The sequence below is a fragment of the Emydura macquarii genome, unplaced genomic scaffold (assembly GCF_026122565.2).
Source record: "Emydura macquarii macquarii isolate MOO-44397 ecotype Brisbane River unplaced genomic scaffold, CSIRO-AGI_Emac_v2 contig_2205, whole genome shotgun sequence".
Classification (NCBI taxonomy): Eukaryota; Metazoa; Chordata; order Testudines; family Chelidae; genus Emydura; species Emydura macquarii.
In genome coordinates this window covers 14502228-14522778 of record NW_027132342.1, presented here as the reverse complement: position 1 = coordinate 14522778, position 20551 = coordinate 14502228, and the positions used below count along the sequence as shown (strand labels likewise).

General features: G+C 44.5%; 1 protein-coding gene across 4 annotated transcripts; it reads right to left on the bottom strand.

Moving 5' to 3' along the window:
• Nucleotides 1-1759: 1759 nt before the first annotated feature.
• Nucleotides 1760-20179, bottom strand: HMGXB4 (HMG-box containing 4). 4 transcript variants are annotated; one of them, XM_067559402.1, is made up of 11 exons: nt 20092-20179; nt 16279-16384; nt 15470-15618; nt 14199-14277; nt 11442-12433; nt 9840-9921; nt 9229-9293; nt 8813-8918; nt 8103-8272; nt 7242-7364; nt 1760-3984 (listed from the first exon to the last, which is right to left on the bottom strand). In XM_067559402.1, the coding sequence occupies exons 1-11, from the start codon at nt 20101-20103 to the stop codon at nt 3940-3942; spliced, it is 1929 nt and encodes a 642-aa protein (XP_067415503.1). In that variant the 5' UTR covers nt 20104-20179; the 3' UTR covers nt 1760-3939. The 4 variants fall into 4 exon arrangements, with proteins under 4 accessions (XP_067415503.1, XP_067415504.1, XP_067415505.1 ...); XM_067559403.1 differs by having other exon boundaries at nt 1760-3445; XM_067559404.1 differs by lacking the exon at nt 20092-20179 and adding an exon at nt 18867-19055.
• Between the last annotated feature and the right edge of the window lie 372 nt (nt 20180-20551).

The following is a 20551-nucleotide window of genomic DNA, read 5'->3' as shown; positions in this document are numbered from 1 at the left end:
AAGGCCTGACCTACATAAAAGTTATACTGGTTTAGCTACGGGTCTTATTTTATACTGTTAGTGAAACTGGTGCAACTTTGTGTGTGGATGCTATCAGATTAAACCTGATGTATAGCACTTGGGCTTGTCCATAAATTTACAAATGAAAGCTAAACCGATACAATCTGTTGAAACCCATGTGAGGGAGTCCACACACAAAAGCTGCACCAGTTTAATAACTGGTTTAAACCAGTGTCATTTCTGTGTGGATACTATAGAGAATATCAGTGTGGGAAGAGGGGAAAAGTATGTGAATACCCTCACAGGAATTGATTCTCCCTAATGACCTAAAATGGAAATTTTCAGGCAAGAGGACCTACTCTTCATACCAAGCCCAGCACACAGGTGGTTTTCAACCAAAATAACAGACTTTAGTAGATGTGACAATCGAAATACCAGACTCATTTGTTATTCCTGAAAACAAGGGCACTGGATACTAAAGAATATGCCTCTATTGTAATTATTACATACAAGGGAAACATTTGAAAATATTTCTGGAGCAAGGACATCCATAAAATGTTTCAGAATCAAGACTTTTTTGGAGAGACAGAAATCAAATAGACTATGTTAAAACAATACATTGTGTTACTCCAAACATCTGAATGTACTAATTAATGTATTAACCCATGCAAATTATTGACTCACATAACAACACTCTATGTATGTGTCATATCTATTCTTGAAACAGACCTAATAGTTTGGGTTCTACTTGTCTCTGAATCAAACCAAGCTTATTACTTTTGTAGGCACTGGTGACAGGGTGGAGGCTGCTGGAGTGATGGAAGGAACTGCTTCCTTTGCTGTGGGGATTGCGCTGGGGAGTTTAGGACTCTTCTCTCCACATAAGAGCTCTCTTTTAAACTGGCCAACACCAGCTCCAACCAATCTACATTTGCTATGTTGAGAGTGAGAGGTGGATTAGAATGCAGCCTGCAGTTTTTAACATACACAGAACAGTTCTAAATGCTGAATCTTTTAGCTTTAGAGTTTGTTTCTGATATTTCACACATGATGGTAGAATGAAGTAACAACCACTGTCACTATTTAAGCCTTTTTCCTCCAACATGCGTTAAATAGTTCTCTTAACGTAGAACATCAGGCAGTGGTTTTCCTGGAGTGTTGAAATGTGTGAGGGTAGGTGGTTAGGTATTTTAAAATTTATCTCGTCAACTTGTGTTGAAATACAAAGAATACAATTTGGGTTGGTGAAGTGTCATATTCTGCAACATCATCATGGTTGAGACATCCCTGCACATAAGTTCTGAGGCTGCAACTGGCCCATGAGTCTCAACTCTTGAAAATGTAGACTTTTTAAAGAATATCATGACAAGATGTATTCCTACTGTTCCTGTGCCCCTTTCCCATAACTGGTGCTTTACTATACTGATCCTGAACAACCAGTACTATTCCTTGCAACACATGAATTGAGCTGCAGGGAGGGCCACAGTGGGATGGTTGCAATGCTAGATGACGGGTCTCTGAAGACGCTAAGAAGTATGGAGTATGGTTCTAAATTATCAGTAATCTTCAAGAGATGTATCAAGCAGATTGTGCTATTAGAAATGAGGTATTGGAACACATTGCCCATAGAACAACAGGAGAGGCTGATAAAACAGACCACTATGCTCTATTTAGTAATGCTAAACACTAGTAGCCCCCTTTGTTGGGGGAGAAGATGCAGAGCACATTATAAATACAAAATAATGACACAAACGCCAAATGTTAAAAAAAATTATATGTAAGTACAGTACAAAAAGGTTTCTTTATACAACTGTAATGCAATCTGGACCAAATGGCAAGAAAAATAACAAAAATATAAAAACTGCTAGGTCTCAGTCCAAAATTTTCCCTCTAGTACCAAATACCACAAGATACAGATTATACAAAATGTTTACAAATTTTAAATAAAAATACAATATATTAGGGTTTGAGTGTGTGGTTGTTTCTTTTTTAAACTCTTCAAGAGTTTATCATTATATAGATGGCAAAAGCTAAAGATGATTGATCCCCTTCTGTTCCTTAGAGATCTGAGTATCTATCCTTCATTACAACAATCTCCATTGTGGAGAACTGGAAACAGAGCCAGGTGTTTTATGCCATTTTTAAGAATACAAGCTTTGGTAAGGGGCCAGAAGCCACACTGAGATCTCTCCGCGTTCCCCCCCCCCCAAGGCTCCCTCAAATGCTGCTTGAGATTACCACATATTTTTTGAGATGTGTATGCCTGAGTCTGAAGCCCGGGCCCAGATCTTCTATATCCTCTACAAGAGTCTTCTGTTTCATCCACCAACCCAGCCCTGTTGACTGACCAACAAAGCAGCATTGAACTAGGAAGAGAGGAAGCCCTGCAAGACAGCCTATACCTTGTATGTGCAGCTGGGGAATACACAGTTGAGAGCTTTGAGTGGAAGCATTCCTCTACACACCTGAGGATTTGCTTAAACACAATAGATTTAGAGCTCAGCCATAGTGAGGTACAGCTCATTTCGAGCTGCCCTGGAAAAGAGAGAAACTAGAATTCAAAATAGAAGCAGAAGTGTCCTTCTGCAACTTTAAAACCTGTAATTTATAAGGGATGGGGTGGTTGGGCCAGAATAAAACGGTCTCACCCATTTCAGCTTCCACCCAACATCCCTGGACACACTGTTCTTCACAAGGGCTTAATGCCCTGTTGTTGCTATTCCCCCTTACAGAGTCATGCTTGCTACAACAAGAGCAACTAATTACTGCGGGGTGGTGGTGGGGGGTGAGCACAGCTGATTCATGTTTTCCACACATGATTGGTGGAGGGAAGGCTTTTTTCTTTTTAAATTATATATATATATATACACACACACACACACATATATATACAGAGATATACAGGATAAATTAAAATCCATTACAGATATTGGTAAAAGTTAAATATGCCACACCCACGCCTATGTGAGAATCACATGCTTTCCTGCAGCTCTCTTTGGAGGAGGAGGAACTCAGATGGGATCTGTCCGCTCAACCCATGTTCCACTCAGCAAGAACCCCTCTAGATAATACAGCAGCACGAGGAGGATTCCATAACTCTTTTTAACACTGCTGGTGAAAGGGATGATGGGACCAACATTCTTCAAAACAAGTCTTCTACTTACAAAACAGGTACAGATGGGCAGAGGCAGTGCAAGTTTCACCCAACTATTGTTCTCTCCTCCCCACCAGGGTGGCCCAGCCCTGATCTGGAGGAATTAGAGGGTGGTTCACTCTCCTCAGTCCATTCAATCTTTGGCCCTCTTCTGTGGTTGGCATCTAGTGTTAATGACGATGCAGGTGCAAGTCCACTAGAGGAGTACAGATTCTTCACCATCTCCACAACTATTTCAACGTCAGCGCCCAGCCAGCCAGCCGACAGTCTCAACTTTCAGTCACTAATGATCTGGGGATTCGAAGAAATGACCCAGAGGTCAAAGGCTCTATATTCCATCAGCCGTCCAGTCCTCCCCCAGAGCAGAGAGTGAGAAACAGAGCTGGTGATGAGTCCACCGCTATTGCTTGGTCCAAAATAAACTAACGTGTGTACTCGTCCATCGGCAGACATAGTCTGCGCTCAGGCCAGTTCCCAGTAAAAGGCTTCTTTGAATTTAAGGCTGATATATCAAAAGTTTTATGAACTCCACCCATGCAAAAACCTTCAGACTGAAGAATATATTGAGCAGGTTTCTCCCACCAACAGGAAAGGATTCTCTCAGCTTACACTTCACAACTTTTCATACAATTTAATAAAAGTAAAATAGTTACAATCCTATGTATATACTATACAGATATAAAACTTTAAAACCCTACACACGGAGCCCTTAGAGAGTGCCGGTATAGTGCCTATGTACACAAGTCAGTAATATGGAAGCGGGTACGTCCCAGGATCCTTTCCTGTCAGAGTCCAGGCATGATGTAGGCGATGTTGTCTAGTGTGTTTGACTGGAAAGAGAACATTTAATATATTTTAAAAGAATTGGTTGTGATTGCAAATCCTACAGAAACAATGCTTCAGTGTAACAGAGCAGTGGGGTGTGGAGATCCCCATCTTGTCATACAATTTTCTACAGGGTGGGACTCCATTCTCTTGGAAGTTATCAGTACTGTTGGTTAACCTTCAAAGTTTTGGAAATACTTGACCTATCTGAAAGGTAGTTTCAGGGACTGTGAGCACAGTGGGGGCCAACTGGAAGTAAGGGAAACACTCATATCGCCTTCAAGTGATTCTTTATCCCACCTGGACAGTGCTAGGAGCAGTGTAGATGAACTGGGAAGCAATCCATATCCAGCCCACATCCACCAGAGGAATGATCAGTGAGGAGGGACCCAACCCAGGGTGATGGATTCCCCTGTTACTTCCAGGACAAATGCCCTGCCTACACACAAGCATGAAAAACTCTGCTAGAATTTGTAATGTGAAAAAAGAAAAATAGTTCAGAAGAAAGGTGGGTGGGAAAAAAAGTTTGTCTGGACTTCTGGATTTTCTTTGCAAATGCTGTTGGCAGCCTGAAGGGCATTGTTGTGGTCCCCTGTATCTCAGCAAACATGTTCCAGTGAGTCTATCTAGTGTCTATGACTGCAATACACCAGTAATCCCAGATGTATGGCTGGCTACCCAAAAGATGCCTCAGACTAGAGCTATGCGAATAACAGACTTTTCAGTTCTCTGGCAATTCCAGAAAAAAAAAATTAAGAGAAACTCATTTTGGGTGGACCTAAAAAAACCCACCTTTTTCATCATTTTCAGCAAATTGAAAAAATTTCATTTTGGGTCAAACAAAATATTTCATTCAATTCAAAACAAAATGCTTCATTTCAATGTCAAATTGAAATGTTTTGCCTTTTTCTGATGTTTTTTAAACTGAATAATTCAACAAATTTGCAAAATGCTTTAGTGTTGCTGAATCTGCATCCTTTGCTGAAAAAGTTTTGGCTGACAAATTTCAGGTAGCTGTATCTTTGATACACATTCCTGTTAAGGCTTGAAGAAAAAGAAACTGGAATGTTGGTAGTCTCTTGATGGGTCCCGTAATTTAGCAGTGCCACCTACTGGCTGAAGAGATGAACAGCACCTTACATGAGAGACAAGCCCTGCCAACTCTAGCTCACTGTGGGGACAGCACATTTACCGATGTGGACAAATGTCTCATAGGAAACTAGCCTGGAACTACCAAACTAACTGCACTTGTGACCTGGTCTGAGATCACGTCTCCAGAAGTGAAAGATTACATAAGAACGGCCATTCTGGGTCAGACCAATGATCCTTCTGGCCCAGTATTCCGTCTTCTGACAGCGGCCAATGCCTGGTGCTTCAAGTGATCCATCCCACCAGCTATTCACAGCTTCTAGCAAACAGCAGTCCCTGCCCATCTGGCTAGCAGCCATTGATGGACCTATCCTTAATTGTCTTTTTTTAACTCCATTATAGCTGTGGCCTTCCCAACATCCTCTGGCAAGGAGTTCCACAGGTTGACTGTGCGCTGTATGAAGAAATACTTCCTTTTGTTCATTTTAAACCTGCTGCCTATTAATTTCATTTGGTGGCTTCTAGTTCTTGTTATGAGGAATAAATAACACTTCCTTATTTACTTTCGCCACACCAGTCATGATTTTATAGACCTCTATCATGTGCCCCCCTTAGTTACTAAATCTCTTTTCCAAGCTGAAAAGTCCTAGTCTTATTAATCTCTCCTAATATGGAAGCTTTTCCATACTGCTAATCATTTTTGTTGCCCTCTTCCAATTCTGATATATCTTTTTTGAGATGGGATGACCAGATCTGCACGCAGTATTCAAGATGCAGGTGTACCATGAAATTATAAAGAGGCAATATGATATTTTCTGTTTTATTATCTATCCCTTTCCTAATGATTCCTAACAAACTGTTAGTTTTTTTGACTGCCGCTGCACATTGAGTGAATGTTTTCAGAGAACTGTCCACAATGACTCCAAGATCTCTTCCTTGTGTTGTAACAGCTAATTTAGAACTCATCTATTAGTGCCTTAACCCACCTACAGCTGCCTACTTCTTAACAGAAATAAAAAGAGGTTCCAGTTTCCAGTTCCATCAACGATGTGGAGAGGGGGGTATCAGTACTCAGAATGCTTTTGGCAAGTGGGAGGGACCGAAGGGCAGGACGCATTGTTCAACAGTTACATAGCCATGGCTTGAGCTGGCAGCGCCTGGCTGACATACTAGTGGATGTACCCATGGCCACTGTGGGAGTTTACAGCAGAAACTGCTACACTCTTTTTTTTTTTTGGTTAGACATCCCTTCCTGTGATGAGTCAGTGTCAGAACTACCCCCCAAAACAAGACCGCTCACATCACCCTGGAGCATGTGTCTTATCTCCCATTTTTTTCCCATATATTTTTCTCTTCCTTGTCAGATTTGCTTTTCATCTAGTATTTTCTGTGTACTTGACTGGTTATGGTTTCTCTTTCTGATTCCTGTTTCTGTCCTGTCTTTTTGTGTTGTTCATCTCCCTTGCTGGTGCTCTGACTTCTGTCCCTCTCTTTACTCTCATGTTCCCATTTTGCATTTGCCACTGGTCAGGCTAATTGCCCAATGAGGGCTCACTATGAAATGTGGTTTAGGAATGGAGGAGAGCGTTTGCAGCTGTGAACCCAACAGCTGTAAGTGACAGACCACACCACGCCTCCTTTGCCTGGAGGAGTTTACTGACTCTTTTGAGGTGGCCACCCTCCACATAAGAAATCATGGGTTGTTACAGGTCACTGGAATGATGTTTACACTACTAAACAAAAACTGAATGTGTGTATACAAACCAGTTGGAGAGGACCTTTTAATTCTTATGTAAACTTGGAGCTTATTAAAATGTCTGCCATGTGCACAGTTGTTTTATTTGCTCCAGATTTACTGTTTCAGTCACTGAGAAATAGGAGCTGCAAGTACTGCAATAAATGGACTAAAGGCTAGGTCAAGTTCCCTTGAACTGTTAGCATCTCTATATCCTTTACTGAAAAGCTATGGCACAATATCCTACGGCAGAACTTCTCAGTGAATTCCCACACACAAATCCTTCCCAAAGTAACAGTGCATTAGCAGGACTATTTATTCATCTGTGTAGCAGTAGAGGCTCACCAGTGTCACAAAGCCATGCTAGTAAGGAATCCAGCTGTCTTCTCATGGAGACTAATAGGTTTAGAACTGAAATAAGAACCACATGGAACTCACCAGAACTTGTTTAGGGCAGCCATTCAGCTCAGGTAGTTGTGTGGTCAGACATGCTAAAGGGCCCAGGGCACAGATAATAGAATCTAGAAGAACTGACAAACTTCCTGATACAGCCACCATCCCCTGGAAGTAAGGAAGGAGAAAGGAATTGAATAGGGATGAGGAGTGGAGACTGCAATCTTGTCACCACAAAAATCTATTCTCTCAGATACCACAGGTTCTCTCTTGGGCTTATCCACCAACCCACTTCTCTCTCTACTGTTTATACCAAAACAAAACCACAAGAGGTACTTCATACACATATATCACTGATCCAAACAGTATACGACAGGATCTCAATAAGCAATGTACAAATACAGGAAAAGGGTGTGAAACAACAGAAAACAAAGTCAGAAAGTACTGGAGTAAGTGAGTCGTTAGGGCCACAATTTTTGTGATTTGAAGAAAAAAAAGAATCACTTTCTGTCACCTACACTTATTTAAACCCAGACCTAGCAATAGGAAGCATACTGAAGAATATTGCCTCTCCAGACTCAAGGAGTTAAGATTGTGGCTAGGCTTGCCCTAAAGGTGAGGTATTTTTTGGAGCAAGGAATTACTTTTCCACATCCAACTGTGAAGGAAAAGGTTTTCACCTTTACAACGGTGGGAGCTACTCCCCTGTACGGAATTCCCAATTGGGACACTGGGAAAAAGCAGTTCAAGTATGTTTGTTTTATTGGTGATAAAGTGTGCAGGACAGTGGAGGTGTGACTACACTGTTACTCATTAAACCCACTGCAGTTTAGAGTCCAGGTTACACACATGCTACGTTGAGATTATGTGACAGATTCCATGATTTGCTACTGGCTCTGTACTCACCTCTGTCTCTTGCAGCCTGTGTCCAATGAGGCTCAGAGATTCGCCCAGCAACTGTAGATGTGCAGCTACATCAATGGGATCTGTCTCAGGGACTTTGGCTGGTGAGGAGGATAACACCACAGTGCTGGAGGGTGACTTCTTATGAGGTGAAAGCATACCTGTTGGGGAAGCTTAAAATAGATGGGTAAAAAAAAAAATCTTGTTATCTTTTCTCTTTCACTCCTTTACTGACAAATCTGTTTGGATTGTAAGTTCTCTGGGGATGGGATCTCTCTCATACATATGCAAAGCACCAACCCCTCTTCTTGACACTGTATTAATAACTAATATTGATAGAGAGGTGGTGAGAGATTCTCTCATTAAACAGAAATGCTAAACTAATTATACCATTTGTTTAATTTCAGCATCTAGCACCAACCCAAACTTCCCACCTGTTCCCTTGTGCTTTACACCTCCATCATCAAGGTGCTGTATGAATGGTACCATCTTTAGAGCTTAGGCCTGGACAGGATGCCCTTTTGAAACCTATCAACACCATTCCTCAAACCTATAGAGGGGTCATTTTTGAATAACAGGATAATCAGACATCAAAACCAAGCTCTTGGGGAGGGAGGTGGGAAAGAGCAGGAGCTGCTCTCTCTATTCCCTAATGCACAGGTAATACTCTTCCCTTTCCCCAAAGACTTGAGCAAATGGGGTGTGTTTGTTACTTTTCACTTTTGGAGCACCCTCTGATGAGGTTGCTTTCCTCTTCACTGTTGTGGCCTCTGCTTTATTCTGCTTGTGCTGCAGATACTGAGCTTTCTGCTTCCAAACCTGCACAGAACACGGAAAGAAAGGCAGGATTCAAACCATTAAGCAATCCTGCTGCCAGGATTTGGGAGGTGGGGTGACTTTATGGGTAGTTGACTAGCTAAGCAATTCTCAGAAGCAGAAACCAGACGTTTTTGTTAGCATGGTGCTGAGATCATCCAATTCCCTTACTACACGAGGTAGTGCATTTATTTGTATTACCATAACACCCAGGGCCCCTACACTGCGAAGACAGTGCTGGCAGTGTGAGGTGATCTAGGCAGGTCATTTATAGAATTTATTCTATAAAAAATATCTCTGGGTGCATACTTACCAGTTTATCCTTCTCAGGCAGCTGCTTCCACACTTCTGCCAGTTTTTTGCTCAACTCCCCAAAGTCTAGGAGGAAAAGAGGAGGGAGCAATAAAAGGGGAAGGGTTAATAAAAAAAATCAAATATAAAACCAAGAGAAGACAGAGGAAAGTTTGTAAAAAAACTGAAAGCTCAGGAAATGGACCTATGCACATGCTTTTAGTAAAGAGCCTGTACGACAACTAGAACTACCCATACTTGAAGCCTATTTCCTATAGTCTCAACCTAAAACAACAGATTCTGGGCACATACAACTGCACTGGGGAACATGTGTATATGGGAGGCTGCACAACACACTATCGGAGAGAGTTTGATAATAAAAGGAAGTGAGGTTTGATCAGATATTTATCCAAATTTACAGTTGGGTTGAAGCACCATGGTATCAGATCATGGGAGCCTCTCCTTTTCACTTTGCTCCCTCTTATTTAAACCATCCTGGCAGACTCTTTGCACTGCAGTCAACAATAGTGGGTATTGGAACAAAGTAAGGATATGTCCTGGTAACCAGTCTGGCTGGACTGTCCCAGTGACAGATGTATATGAACAGAAGAAGAAGCTTGGTTATTCTCTTACCTATGCCTGGATGCTCAGCTACGATGGTCACCCGATATTCCTTACAGAACACTTGGTAGGCAGACATGTTCTTCTTTTTTGGCTAGTCACAAGGAGAAAAGAAACAATGGAGATTTTTAATTATACTGAAACATATTTAAATTTAAGGATAATCTATTTTACTCCTGCAAGATCTCTGCCAATGCATTTCATCCCTGACCTGAGGCAACCCCTGCTATTCTGGTTCAGGAACAACATACAGTCCTACTGACAAACCTCAATTTTAACCCGCAGCACCACTTCTGATTCCATTCCTAGGGCTGTATCTACCACATGAGCCAGGGGTGCAATTCCCCTGCTAGAGTAGACATGCGTGTGCTAGCCATCATCAAGCTAGTGTGAGTACAAATAGCAGCGTAGCCTCAGTAGCACAGATAGTGGCAGTGAAGGCACGCCTGAGCTGTGCCCAATAAACCTGCCTGACACTGGAGGGTACGTGGACATGAATATGGGATTCACATCCCAAACTCGTAGTGTAGACGTAGCCTAGGACATCAAAGAGATCCGTCAATTCAACTCAATCCTCACAGATAGTACCCTTTCTTATTCTAATCCTAGAACTCCTAATGGAGTAAGATACTGGCAATATAGCAGCTGTGGAGAGGCAGTTGCCAATCTGTGCTCAGAGAAAGGCTCTAAGATTATATTTAAGCTATTTTATTGCGTGAGGGGAGTTATAGGCTGGTTCACTTGGGTTATTCCTCCTTAATTCCTGATACAATCCAGTTCACACTTTCTATGTCCAGTCTGTCATCTCTCCCATCTGGATACTGCAAAATGACACTGTTTTAATTACTGCCACACCACTCATACTGTGTCAAAAGTTTTCCCCACTCGCAGTTTTATAAATTAGCCGTGGACATCTGATGTTCTAGAAACCTAGATTCTCAGCATAGGATGGAATTGGGAATGTGGTCCCTCCACAAGATTAGTATCTTATTTTTCTTTAATTTAAGAGATAATGGATAAATAGCTTCGCTTTCAGCATAGAATTATTTTCCCTTGCCATACTTTACCAGCTGCATGGCCACACTGTTCCAATTGCCTGCCTGGCAGTAGCCAGAATCAGATGCTTCAGAAAAAGGTGCAAGAAACCCCATAAAGGACAATTATAGTATAACACGTTAATAGGAGAAGTTTCTTACTTCTCCTTGTAGACAGAGTTAGGGGATGGTTTATGCTCTGACACATGGTTGTGTATATTGCATGATAACTGATGTTTTGCAAAAATGTTTCAACAGTGAAACAATTAATGTTGATACTTAATTTTTCATCTTTAGGTTTCAGGGTTAACAACTATTTGAGATGGACAGGACAGTTCATGCCTCTAAGACCTACTGCTTCAGTTTATATTTGGCTCACATTTTGAAGGTTATCTTCATAACAATGAGAGCAAGAAATGTCTTGGGTTTTGTTTTTTTTAAACAAAAGCTCAGCTTCTGGAACAATGGCAACACTTCAGTGGCCAGTTCTGTGAGTGCAAAACACAGGGCGTCTTATCCAATATCACAGCCTCTAGGAGTCACAATTTCTGCTATCTATTTATCTGCTACTACTCTTTACCTTTTCTTTATCCTTGTCTGTTCTCTCAGCTTTTTCTTTCTCCTTCTCTTCTTTTTTCTTTTTCTTCTCACTTTGTCCATCTGTGTGGAAAACAGGAGGTGGGGGGGGAGGCACAGGAAGGACATATGGAGTACTGGGGGGAGGCGGTGGTGGCGGTGTCACCATAACTTCTGCTACTGCCACAGAGGGAGAGAATCCAGAACTCTTCTTAGACTTGGAGTGCTTCTTCTCCTTGTGTTTCTCCTTGTCCTTTTTTTTCTTGCTCTTCTTTGACTTCTTCTTCTTCTTGATCTCCCGATAGGAGTCATCTATCACCAGCTCTCCGGCCTCCAGCTCCCCACCAGATGATGAACCTGATTCCAATGGTGGCTCCATACCTGAAAGGTCATACTCATTCCCGTGACCTTCTGAGAATAGGGAGGTGTCAGGGCCAAATCCCTCGGGGACTGGAGGTGGATGTGGGTCTGGTGGTGGCTTGTGTTTCTTCCGAGCTGATTTCAGGAAGCTTTGAAGCTCATGACCCAGGAGGAATGAGCCTTGTTCATCTCGAGCTGATTTCTTGGAGGATTTTTTTGCTGCTGGTGGTGGTGAAGAGTATGGGAATGACTCCTCATCTATTGTGCTGCCCCCTTTCTCTTTAGGTGAAAGGATAAGCTTCATTTTCAAGCCATCAGGCTCACGCAGTGTCAGTGTCTCTGTGTTTACATAGAGCGGCTTCATCTTTTTGGATTTGTGGTAGCTGCCATCATCCAGTGACAGCTCTCCACTGCTACCACTCAGCTTCTTCTTATGGTGCTCCTTCTTGCTCTCTGAATAGCCAGTGGCAGCAAAGGAAGAGAAGGATGATTTTTCAGATGTCTTTTTTGAGGGCTTGGAACCCGTGGCAAGAGGTGAGGTAATAGCCTTGAGAAGATCCATGGCTGTGTCAGAAGAGGTTGGGCTTGACACTGATTTTTTCTTCTTCTTTGATGGCAACTCCAAAGGTGAAAGGTCTGAAAAAGACCAAAATAAATCAAATTGAGGGGAGACAGTATGTGACATATCTCCTCCTATGCTGGCTTGAAGAAGAGAGTCCAAGTCCCCCAATATTCCTCATGCTTAGGGCTAAATGGTCACCCTTCTGGCTTAGAGAGAAGTCCTCTGAATCTTGTTGCAAAGGAAGACTGCCATTAGGCTGGTTACAAGAAAAAAGCTACAGAGAAAATGGAAGATGTGGGCTCCTGGCTAGATATGAGTATCAACTGTTAGGATAACTCTGTTTTCAGATTAAACTCAGAGAGACTGGTTTGACCATCCTATGGCACAAATATAGTGTGACTGAAAATTCAGAGGAGCCAGTATTATCTTGAGTATTATTAGTATTGTCATTATTAATTATTTGTACTGTTGTAACACCAAGGAGCCCCAATCAAAGATCAGGAACCCATTGTGCTAGACACTATATAAACAGAGCAAAAAGACAGTCCCTGTCCCAAAGAGTTTACCACTGAAGAAAATCCAAAGCTTGATCTTTCAAAGAGAAAAAAACAAACACCAAAGCCACACATGGAAAGATGTGCAGCACTGCCAACTTCAAGAGATCAAAAATCATGAGTCAGACTCCCCAAAACCATGAGATTTTTTTAAAAAAAAGATTGTATTGCGTGTTTTAGGTCAGTCTCTTGATTTTTGAACTCCCCCTGCCCATCCCCAGGGTGTGTGCGCATGTGACAATTAGCATTGACCACCCTCCCACTTGTACTGGATAAGGTGATTTTGGCCCCTGGTGCAGGAGCTCTCACCCCCACATCTGCCCATCTCCTGCCCAGCAATTAATCCTGTCCTCCAGTCCCCTCTTAGTTCAGTCCCCCAACCCCTATCATCAACACCCCATCAGTTCAGCCACCCTACCCTATCGACCCCCACCACCCTCAATTCACCCTCTCAGCACTCACCCCATCTACTCAAAGCCTGCCATCAATATAGCCCCTGATCCCTTCTAACTCCATCCTCCTCATTTCAGCTCCCCTGCAGCCACTAGGCCATAGTTCAGCCCTCCCAGCCTCACCTCTGCTCCTCTTAGGGTTCTTCACCCCCTCCAAGCCTGGGGGGAGAGGGGAGCAGGGTTGCAGTGGGGTCTTCGACCTCCCAGACTGACAGCCACAACTCTGCGACAAGGGGCTCCTGCTGTCAGCCCCCAGAGGAAGGGACGGGGAGGTTGATAACGGGAGCCCCTGCTCAGGGGGCCGACAGTGATGTCTAAGTAAAATTAAGCCTCACTCATCAGCTCAGGCTAGAACTCTCAAATGGTAGGATCTTTTTTTTTCAGCCGTGGCTACAAAAGATCCTGACATTTGAGAGTTCTAGCCCAAGATCACGAGTGATGCTTAATTTTACTTAGAAATGGCATCTCTCATGATAAATTAGTGAAAGTTGGCATGTCTGGATGTGCTAGAAAACAGTGACTGGTCAAGAAGGAGAAAGGGAGAGACCCTCAAGTACTGCAAATGAGAATTTGTTATTCTGGACCCCAAAAACATTAGTCCTCTGTCTCTCCTGTCCAAGTAAGGGCTTTATCTTCACTTCCTTTAGCACTTATCAGCCTTTCCACTCCCCACCAACTGAAGGCTCCAAAAAGAAAAAAACAACAACAAAAATAATCAACCTCTGAACAGAGAACTTGTTAATGTAGGCCAATGATCCCCCCTTTATTTAAAACCAGTCACCGATCAGCCTTCCTGTCCTACAGCCTCAATCCTGCAGGCTTCCTATCCTTACCTCCGTAGAAAAACTCATCAGAGGAATGCTTCCTCTTCTTCTTGTGAGATTCTGTCCCCAGGAAGAAGAGGTCGCTGTCCTGGAATCAGAGAAGAAAAGGAGCTGAAAAAACAGTAGGGAAACAAAAACAAATTCATGCTGGCTGTTGACACAGATAATTCTGGAAGCCATACTTGTCGCTAAATACATTCTCTGTTCATTGAGCGTTCTGAAGTTTAAAAATGAAGCTTATTTGGGGAATTCCATTTGAGTGGTGGAAAATAAAAAAAAATAGACAATTTTTTCCACACTTGCAATGGTCTTAAGCCCCACTTCTCCCCAACCTCAAACTAGTCACCTCTGGGCTGACAATAGGCAGCAGAAATTTCAGCTCAAAGGGAAAACTTAAATGTCACTATTAGGTTTCAGTATTAACAACTCTAGATCATGAATAGGGCAGTTCACATCTCTCAGAGCTATCATTTCAGGCTATTTGCAGAATCACAATGACAACAGTGCATCAGTTTATCTATTTTGTTCATATTTTGAAGGTTATCTTTGTAACCTTAATGTCCAGAGTTTTGTTTTTTATATTAAAGTTTACAAGTAGAGCCCTGAAAATCCGAGGATATCCGCATCCACAGATGTGGATATCCGCAGATCTTTTTTTTTTTTTTTTGCAGACGGTGGATCGAATGAGCATCTCAAAGGCGGGGAAGCAGCTGATCGGCGGCTGGCAGGGGAGTCCCTTGGAACAGCTCTTTGGGAGGGCTCTCAGGCCGGCTGCCAATCAATCAGCTGTTCTGCTGGGCTCCCCTGCCAGCCACCAACCAGCTGTTGAGCAGCTGCCTGGAGGAGCTGGCCCCCAAACTGCTGATCAACGGTGGAAACTGCAGCTGGGAGGGCCTCCAAACAGCTGACTGGGGGCCCCAGAACTGCAGGTGTGGATCACTACACTGCAGATGGCAGTTGGAAATAAGCTGATTGGGATGGATCCACATTTGTGTATCCGCACAGGGCTCTACTTACAAATCCTGCTCTCCCATGCCTCTCACGGCTGGGAGAGGATCTCCCTAGTCATCCATCCTGAGGCCACACATCACAGATAACTGAGCCTGACTTCCCCTCAGAGCTAATCAACACCACTCTTTGAAGGATTGTATGCTGCCACTGAGTGATGTGAAGCACTCCATCTGCTTTCTATGGTCCACTGCTAGCCATTTCTACAAAAGGAAAACAGCAAACTCTCCCCACCCCAATCCCAACAGAAGATTTGAAGTGTATTTTCTCACCTTCAACCTTTTCTTTGAGGTCTTTCTGACCTGAGCTGCTATTTCCTCCTCTTCCCGCAGCAGATCCTTGTAAGAACGTTTCTTTTCTCGCTGGGTTCTACCTGCTGCCAGCCCCACGTCGTCAATACTTCGGTCACCCTCTAAGCACTCTAGCATTTGTGGGTGTAGTGAGAAAGGGAAGGATTGAAACACCCCATTAAGGAACAACGGAAGCAGATTCATTCCGCATAAAAAGCAACACAATCAACGAGGCCAAAGTTGAAGCAGACTGATGTACAAAAAACAAAAACAAAAGAATACTGGGGACTAGGAATTAGTGTGCTGCACTGCCCCAACTGCAGGGAAAAGGCTCGGTGCTGTGCAGTATCCTCCCTACAAGAGATCACAGTTCCATTCCTAGTCTTGGTTTCTTTCTCCCAAAAAGCAGGAGCTGCTAATGCTGCTGAGATTAAAACCAGAATCTAGAAATTACTATGCTGCTGTGAAGGAGATTTAAAGTCTACCCCCATTCCTGTTCTATGGAGTTGACAGGGACAATAAATGCTGCAAGGGTAGAGTTCAGTGATGAAGGTGTTAGCAGTCTGAAATACTACCTGTGAAACCCATGTTCAAGTGCCAGTATCTCACTTCCTGTGGCCATGAGAGACTTGGAATGCTGCAGAAACCCAGCCTGACACCCTGGGGCTTCACATTCTGTACTGCCATGCAGGAGACCGGCTTCCATTCCCACTCTCTCAACTCCATGGGCTCGCAGGGGCTGCAGAGGGTACCCTTTTCGAACACCCTCTCAGATTATGAAGCAGTCATACCTTCTTTTTTCCTGGAGTCATCATAAGCCATGGCGGTCCTGCAGGAGCCTGAGAATGTGTTGCCACGTCTGGGCTCCTTCCCCCGTTCCCGTCTACAGGACAAGGTCTAAGAAACAGAGAACGAGAATAACCCTCCCATAAAGTGGAATCATAATGGAGAAAAGGGAACTTCCCATTGGGAACTGAATGGAGACTCTCAGGAAGAAAGTGGCAGAAGGAAAGCAAGGAAGTGTACCTCCTTGTCTGCTCATGCTCACACGTAAGGGATGGGAGGATTGGTGGAGAAAGACCAAATTTCAGGGTAGTTTGCTTTAACTGATCCACATGTTAAAAGTGTGGACAGGGTGGTTTGATTTTACAGGGAGGTAACAAAGACCCCCTCTTCCTTATGAAACCTCAAATTGGTAACATCATGTCATATATTTCAATAAAATGTAAAAGGAGTGATCAAATGGATTGTTTTAGCTTCCATGTTGATACAAACAATTAAAAACAGAGTTGGTGTTATGACCCCTTCTTGTGCGCATTCATTGTAGCAAAGAGTGGGGTCTTTAAAGAAACAAATTCTAAGTCCCTGGATCTTGGATGAAGAATTAGGGGTGGAGGGAAAGAAGAACCCAGTTGGGTACCAGTCCTGTGAAATGTCCAATGACCTTAGGTCTATTACATTAATAGGAGATTTTGAGGAAGAGGTGTGCATCTTTTCTGAAATTTCTGCATTCCCCCACCCTGCCACTGTAGCAATTCTGACTGCCAGTCTGGGAGATGGAGTAGAAGGGGAAAAAGCACTCCCCTTTCCTAGGGATTCTGCAGCACTCCCAGCCTCTGCCAGCTCAGGAAGTTCCATGTCTCTCCTGTCTGAATCACCCTATGTTAGGGATGGTGGTGCACGTAAGAGGGAGAGTTGCACCTTTTGTCATTGTGGAATAGCTGGATTCAGATTATCTCACAGAAAACAACTTGTGTTCTTCAGTCAGAGACCAGCTTCTTGGTAGAAATGCAACTTTTAAAAACTTAAGTTGTCCTTCCAGGAACAATCCAATTCTCACCTGCTGAAGTTTCTTTTCTTTTTAAAAAATGGTTCATCTGTGAATAAGAGACCATGCAGCCGGTTTTCTAACTAGCTGAGACACGACTTGACACCATACTGGAGTTAAGAGCTTAAACTCTTTGGGGCAGGGACTTGTCTTGTGTGTTTTGTGTATATCTACAGGCTTTAAAAACAATTGGTGGATACAATAATATAAATATTTATTAATGTTTTAGTGGTTTCTTTTAAAAAAAACAAAAAAAACCCACCACCTACCACCCCCCACCTAAGTAGAAAACATTTGTGTTACAATTCACATTGAGTAGAGATTAATCTGCATTCATTTTAATATTTTAGGAAAAGCATCCACCACAGAAATTAAAAAAGAACAGTACAGTATTCTGAAAATGTTTACAATGCCATTGATATACATGGCATTTCAGAAACAGAATTTATTTAACTCCACAGCATGACCCTTTACAAAAAAATAAAAATAAGACAGACCCCCTTCCCCTCCAATGGGCTTACAATCTTAAAGGCCACAACTTGTAGGTCACAACTTGCAAACTCTACAAGGTATGACGTTTATTGCTGTGATCTGTCCCACTGACTTCAATGGGACCATTCATGATAATAAGCACTATACTTGATCATGTTTGCAGGATCAGGGCCTAACATAGATACACTCATCAAGAAACAATTGAATGTTGGTGCATGATGGGAAAGATGAATGTTACACCAGCAGGAAGCAGATTTGTGTATGGTTATGTACATACCTTATTCGTCCCTTTTAAAACATTTAGGGAAAGGAAGAGGCAAGAGTAGAGGTTTAGAAGACGAGGTCCCTGCCCAGAAGGGCTCACAAACTTAAGTCCCTGATCCTGCAAACATTTAAGCACATGCTTCACTTCAAGCACAAGTGGTCCTATGGACTCTGATGGGACTTGCACATGTAAGGTGCAGAAGGTCTGGGTTAGCAAACCACTCTCATGTGAGGAGTCCCTCTGAAGCCCAGGGGGTTACCGGTGTGACCCGGGAGCTCGTATGCACCTAAGGGCTGTAGCATCAAGTCCTCGCTCAGACACCCCAAAGAATGCATAGCAGCCCTGAGGGGTGTAAGGAGAGAGGCGGACAAGAGAAGCACTGGGGGCAGCCTGCCCTAGGCAGGGCCCGGTGCCTTCTCTGCCTTCCCGCGGCACAGCAGCCAGGGGAGCTCCAGGCTGCAGGGGGGACAGTTCTGCAGGACTATTGCCATTAACACTGTTGCAGGGTCCCGATGCGGGGTCCTATCGCAGTCACCGCTCGGCAGCGCCCCCTGCGTTTCGGTGGGACACGCGCAGCAGCAGTAACGCCCCCCTCCCCCCACCGCGCCCCCTGCCGGCAGCACTCCACCTGCCCCCAGCGCTGCCCAAAAACTGCGCATGCGCGCGGCCCAGAGCTTCGCGCACGGGCCGGCCTCCCCTCCTCGCGCTTTCCCGCCTCCTCCTTGGTTTGAACGACCAGCAACAGCCCGGGGCCGGCGGCCGCTTCGCCGCCCCTTGCCCGCGTCTCCTCTCACCCCCGCGGGCTCCAGCCTCGCTCCAGCCCGCGGCTCTGCCCCTACAGCAGGCCCCGGGATCCCCCGCGGCGGCGCAGGCCGGAGCTGCCTGACAAGCAGCGGCCCTGCTCGGGAGGGCTGCGCGGGGGCTTCACTCTGGTCCGCCGCTTCCCGCCTCGCCTCCGCCGCTGCCTGCGGCCGCCATCTTCGAATGGGGAAAAAAAGACTTTCTGAGACGCCCGCGGCCAGGGAGAACCAGTCGAGCGCCGAGCGCCTCCAACGCAGGACGAGAGGCAGGGAGGCACTCCGCCTGTAGCGGAGCACCGAGCCGATCGATCGCCGGGCGCTGTTCGGGTTCCGCTCCTAGAGAGGCCTGAGGCCTAGTGTGACGGGCGAGCGCAGCGCAGCGGGGGCCTCGCCTAGTGTGCAGCGCCCCTTCCCCCCACCTCACGACCACACCGGTAGCTCGCTGCTCATTGCCTAGTGTAGGTAGGTATCCCCCTGTCCGCCAGCCCGCAGCTCCTGCTCAGGGCTGGTACCTCACCGAGAAGTGCCCGTGCATCCCACCCCCAGCCAGCTCCTGCTCCATCACCGTGTACATGCACACACCCCCTCCCCGGGTCCATCACCCAGTGTACACACCTCCCCACACACACCGCTCCTGCTCCATCACCGTGTACATGCACACACCCCCTCCCCGGGTCCATCACCCAGTGTACACACCTTCCTCCCCTACACACAGACACTCAGAGCTCCTGGTCCATTACCTAGTGTACAGGCACCCCCCCCCCCCCATGGCATGGCCTTCCCCCCACTTTCATCCCTCTTTTGAGGCAGGTGGTTGTCACAGAGGTGTTCCTGTGTGCAGTGCAGATTAGTTGCTGGCCAGGGACTGCTGCTGCTACATTAACACTTTCTTAAGACATTGATAAGAAGAAGTGAAATCCCCTCCTTGGGCAAGGACAGAACCAGCACTATTCCAAGATGGTTCTAGTCACAGCAGGGAGGAGGCCCCACATACAGGAGTCCATCAGTACTGGTTAATGATGGAGCTGGGACTCATTCCCCCTAGAAGGCTACAAACAATATGAGACAAGCATTTGGCTGAACTTCACATTCAGAACCTCTGCATGGGAGAGCATTATACTAGTTACCTCCAACTCAAAACACTTGTCCTAGCAGGAAAAGGATGCCCTCCCAGGTTCTCCTGCCAAAGCCCTATACAGGAATTGCCTCTAATGCTTACCTCCACCCTCATTTTCTCTAAGCAGTCGAGATGTTGGCTGCAGCAATCATTTATATACCTTCCAGCAGATAGTCACATGATGATGTTTAGTCACAGGCCGTCTTGATCATGTGCTCTATCCAGAGACTACAATTCCCAGCAACCCTTGGGCTAAAAGGGGCTATCTGGATAGACATGCTGGATGCACCTTCGCTTACAGGGCAGCACTGTGTTAGTCACCCCTTCGTTTTTAGATTCTAATCTAAGCACATTATTATTATTTATTTGTATTATGATAGTGTTTAGAGATCAGGAGTCTCACTCTTCTACACTATTTAAACACATAGTAAGAGCCAATCCTTGCTCTGAAGACATTTAAGCATTACTCCTGGGGAATTCTGTGCCAAAAAATGAAAAGTTCTGTGCACAATATTCTAAAATTCTGCAAAATTCTGTATAATTTTACTTGTCAAAATAACAA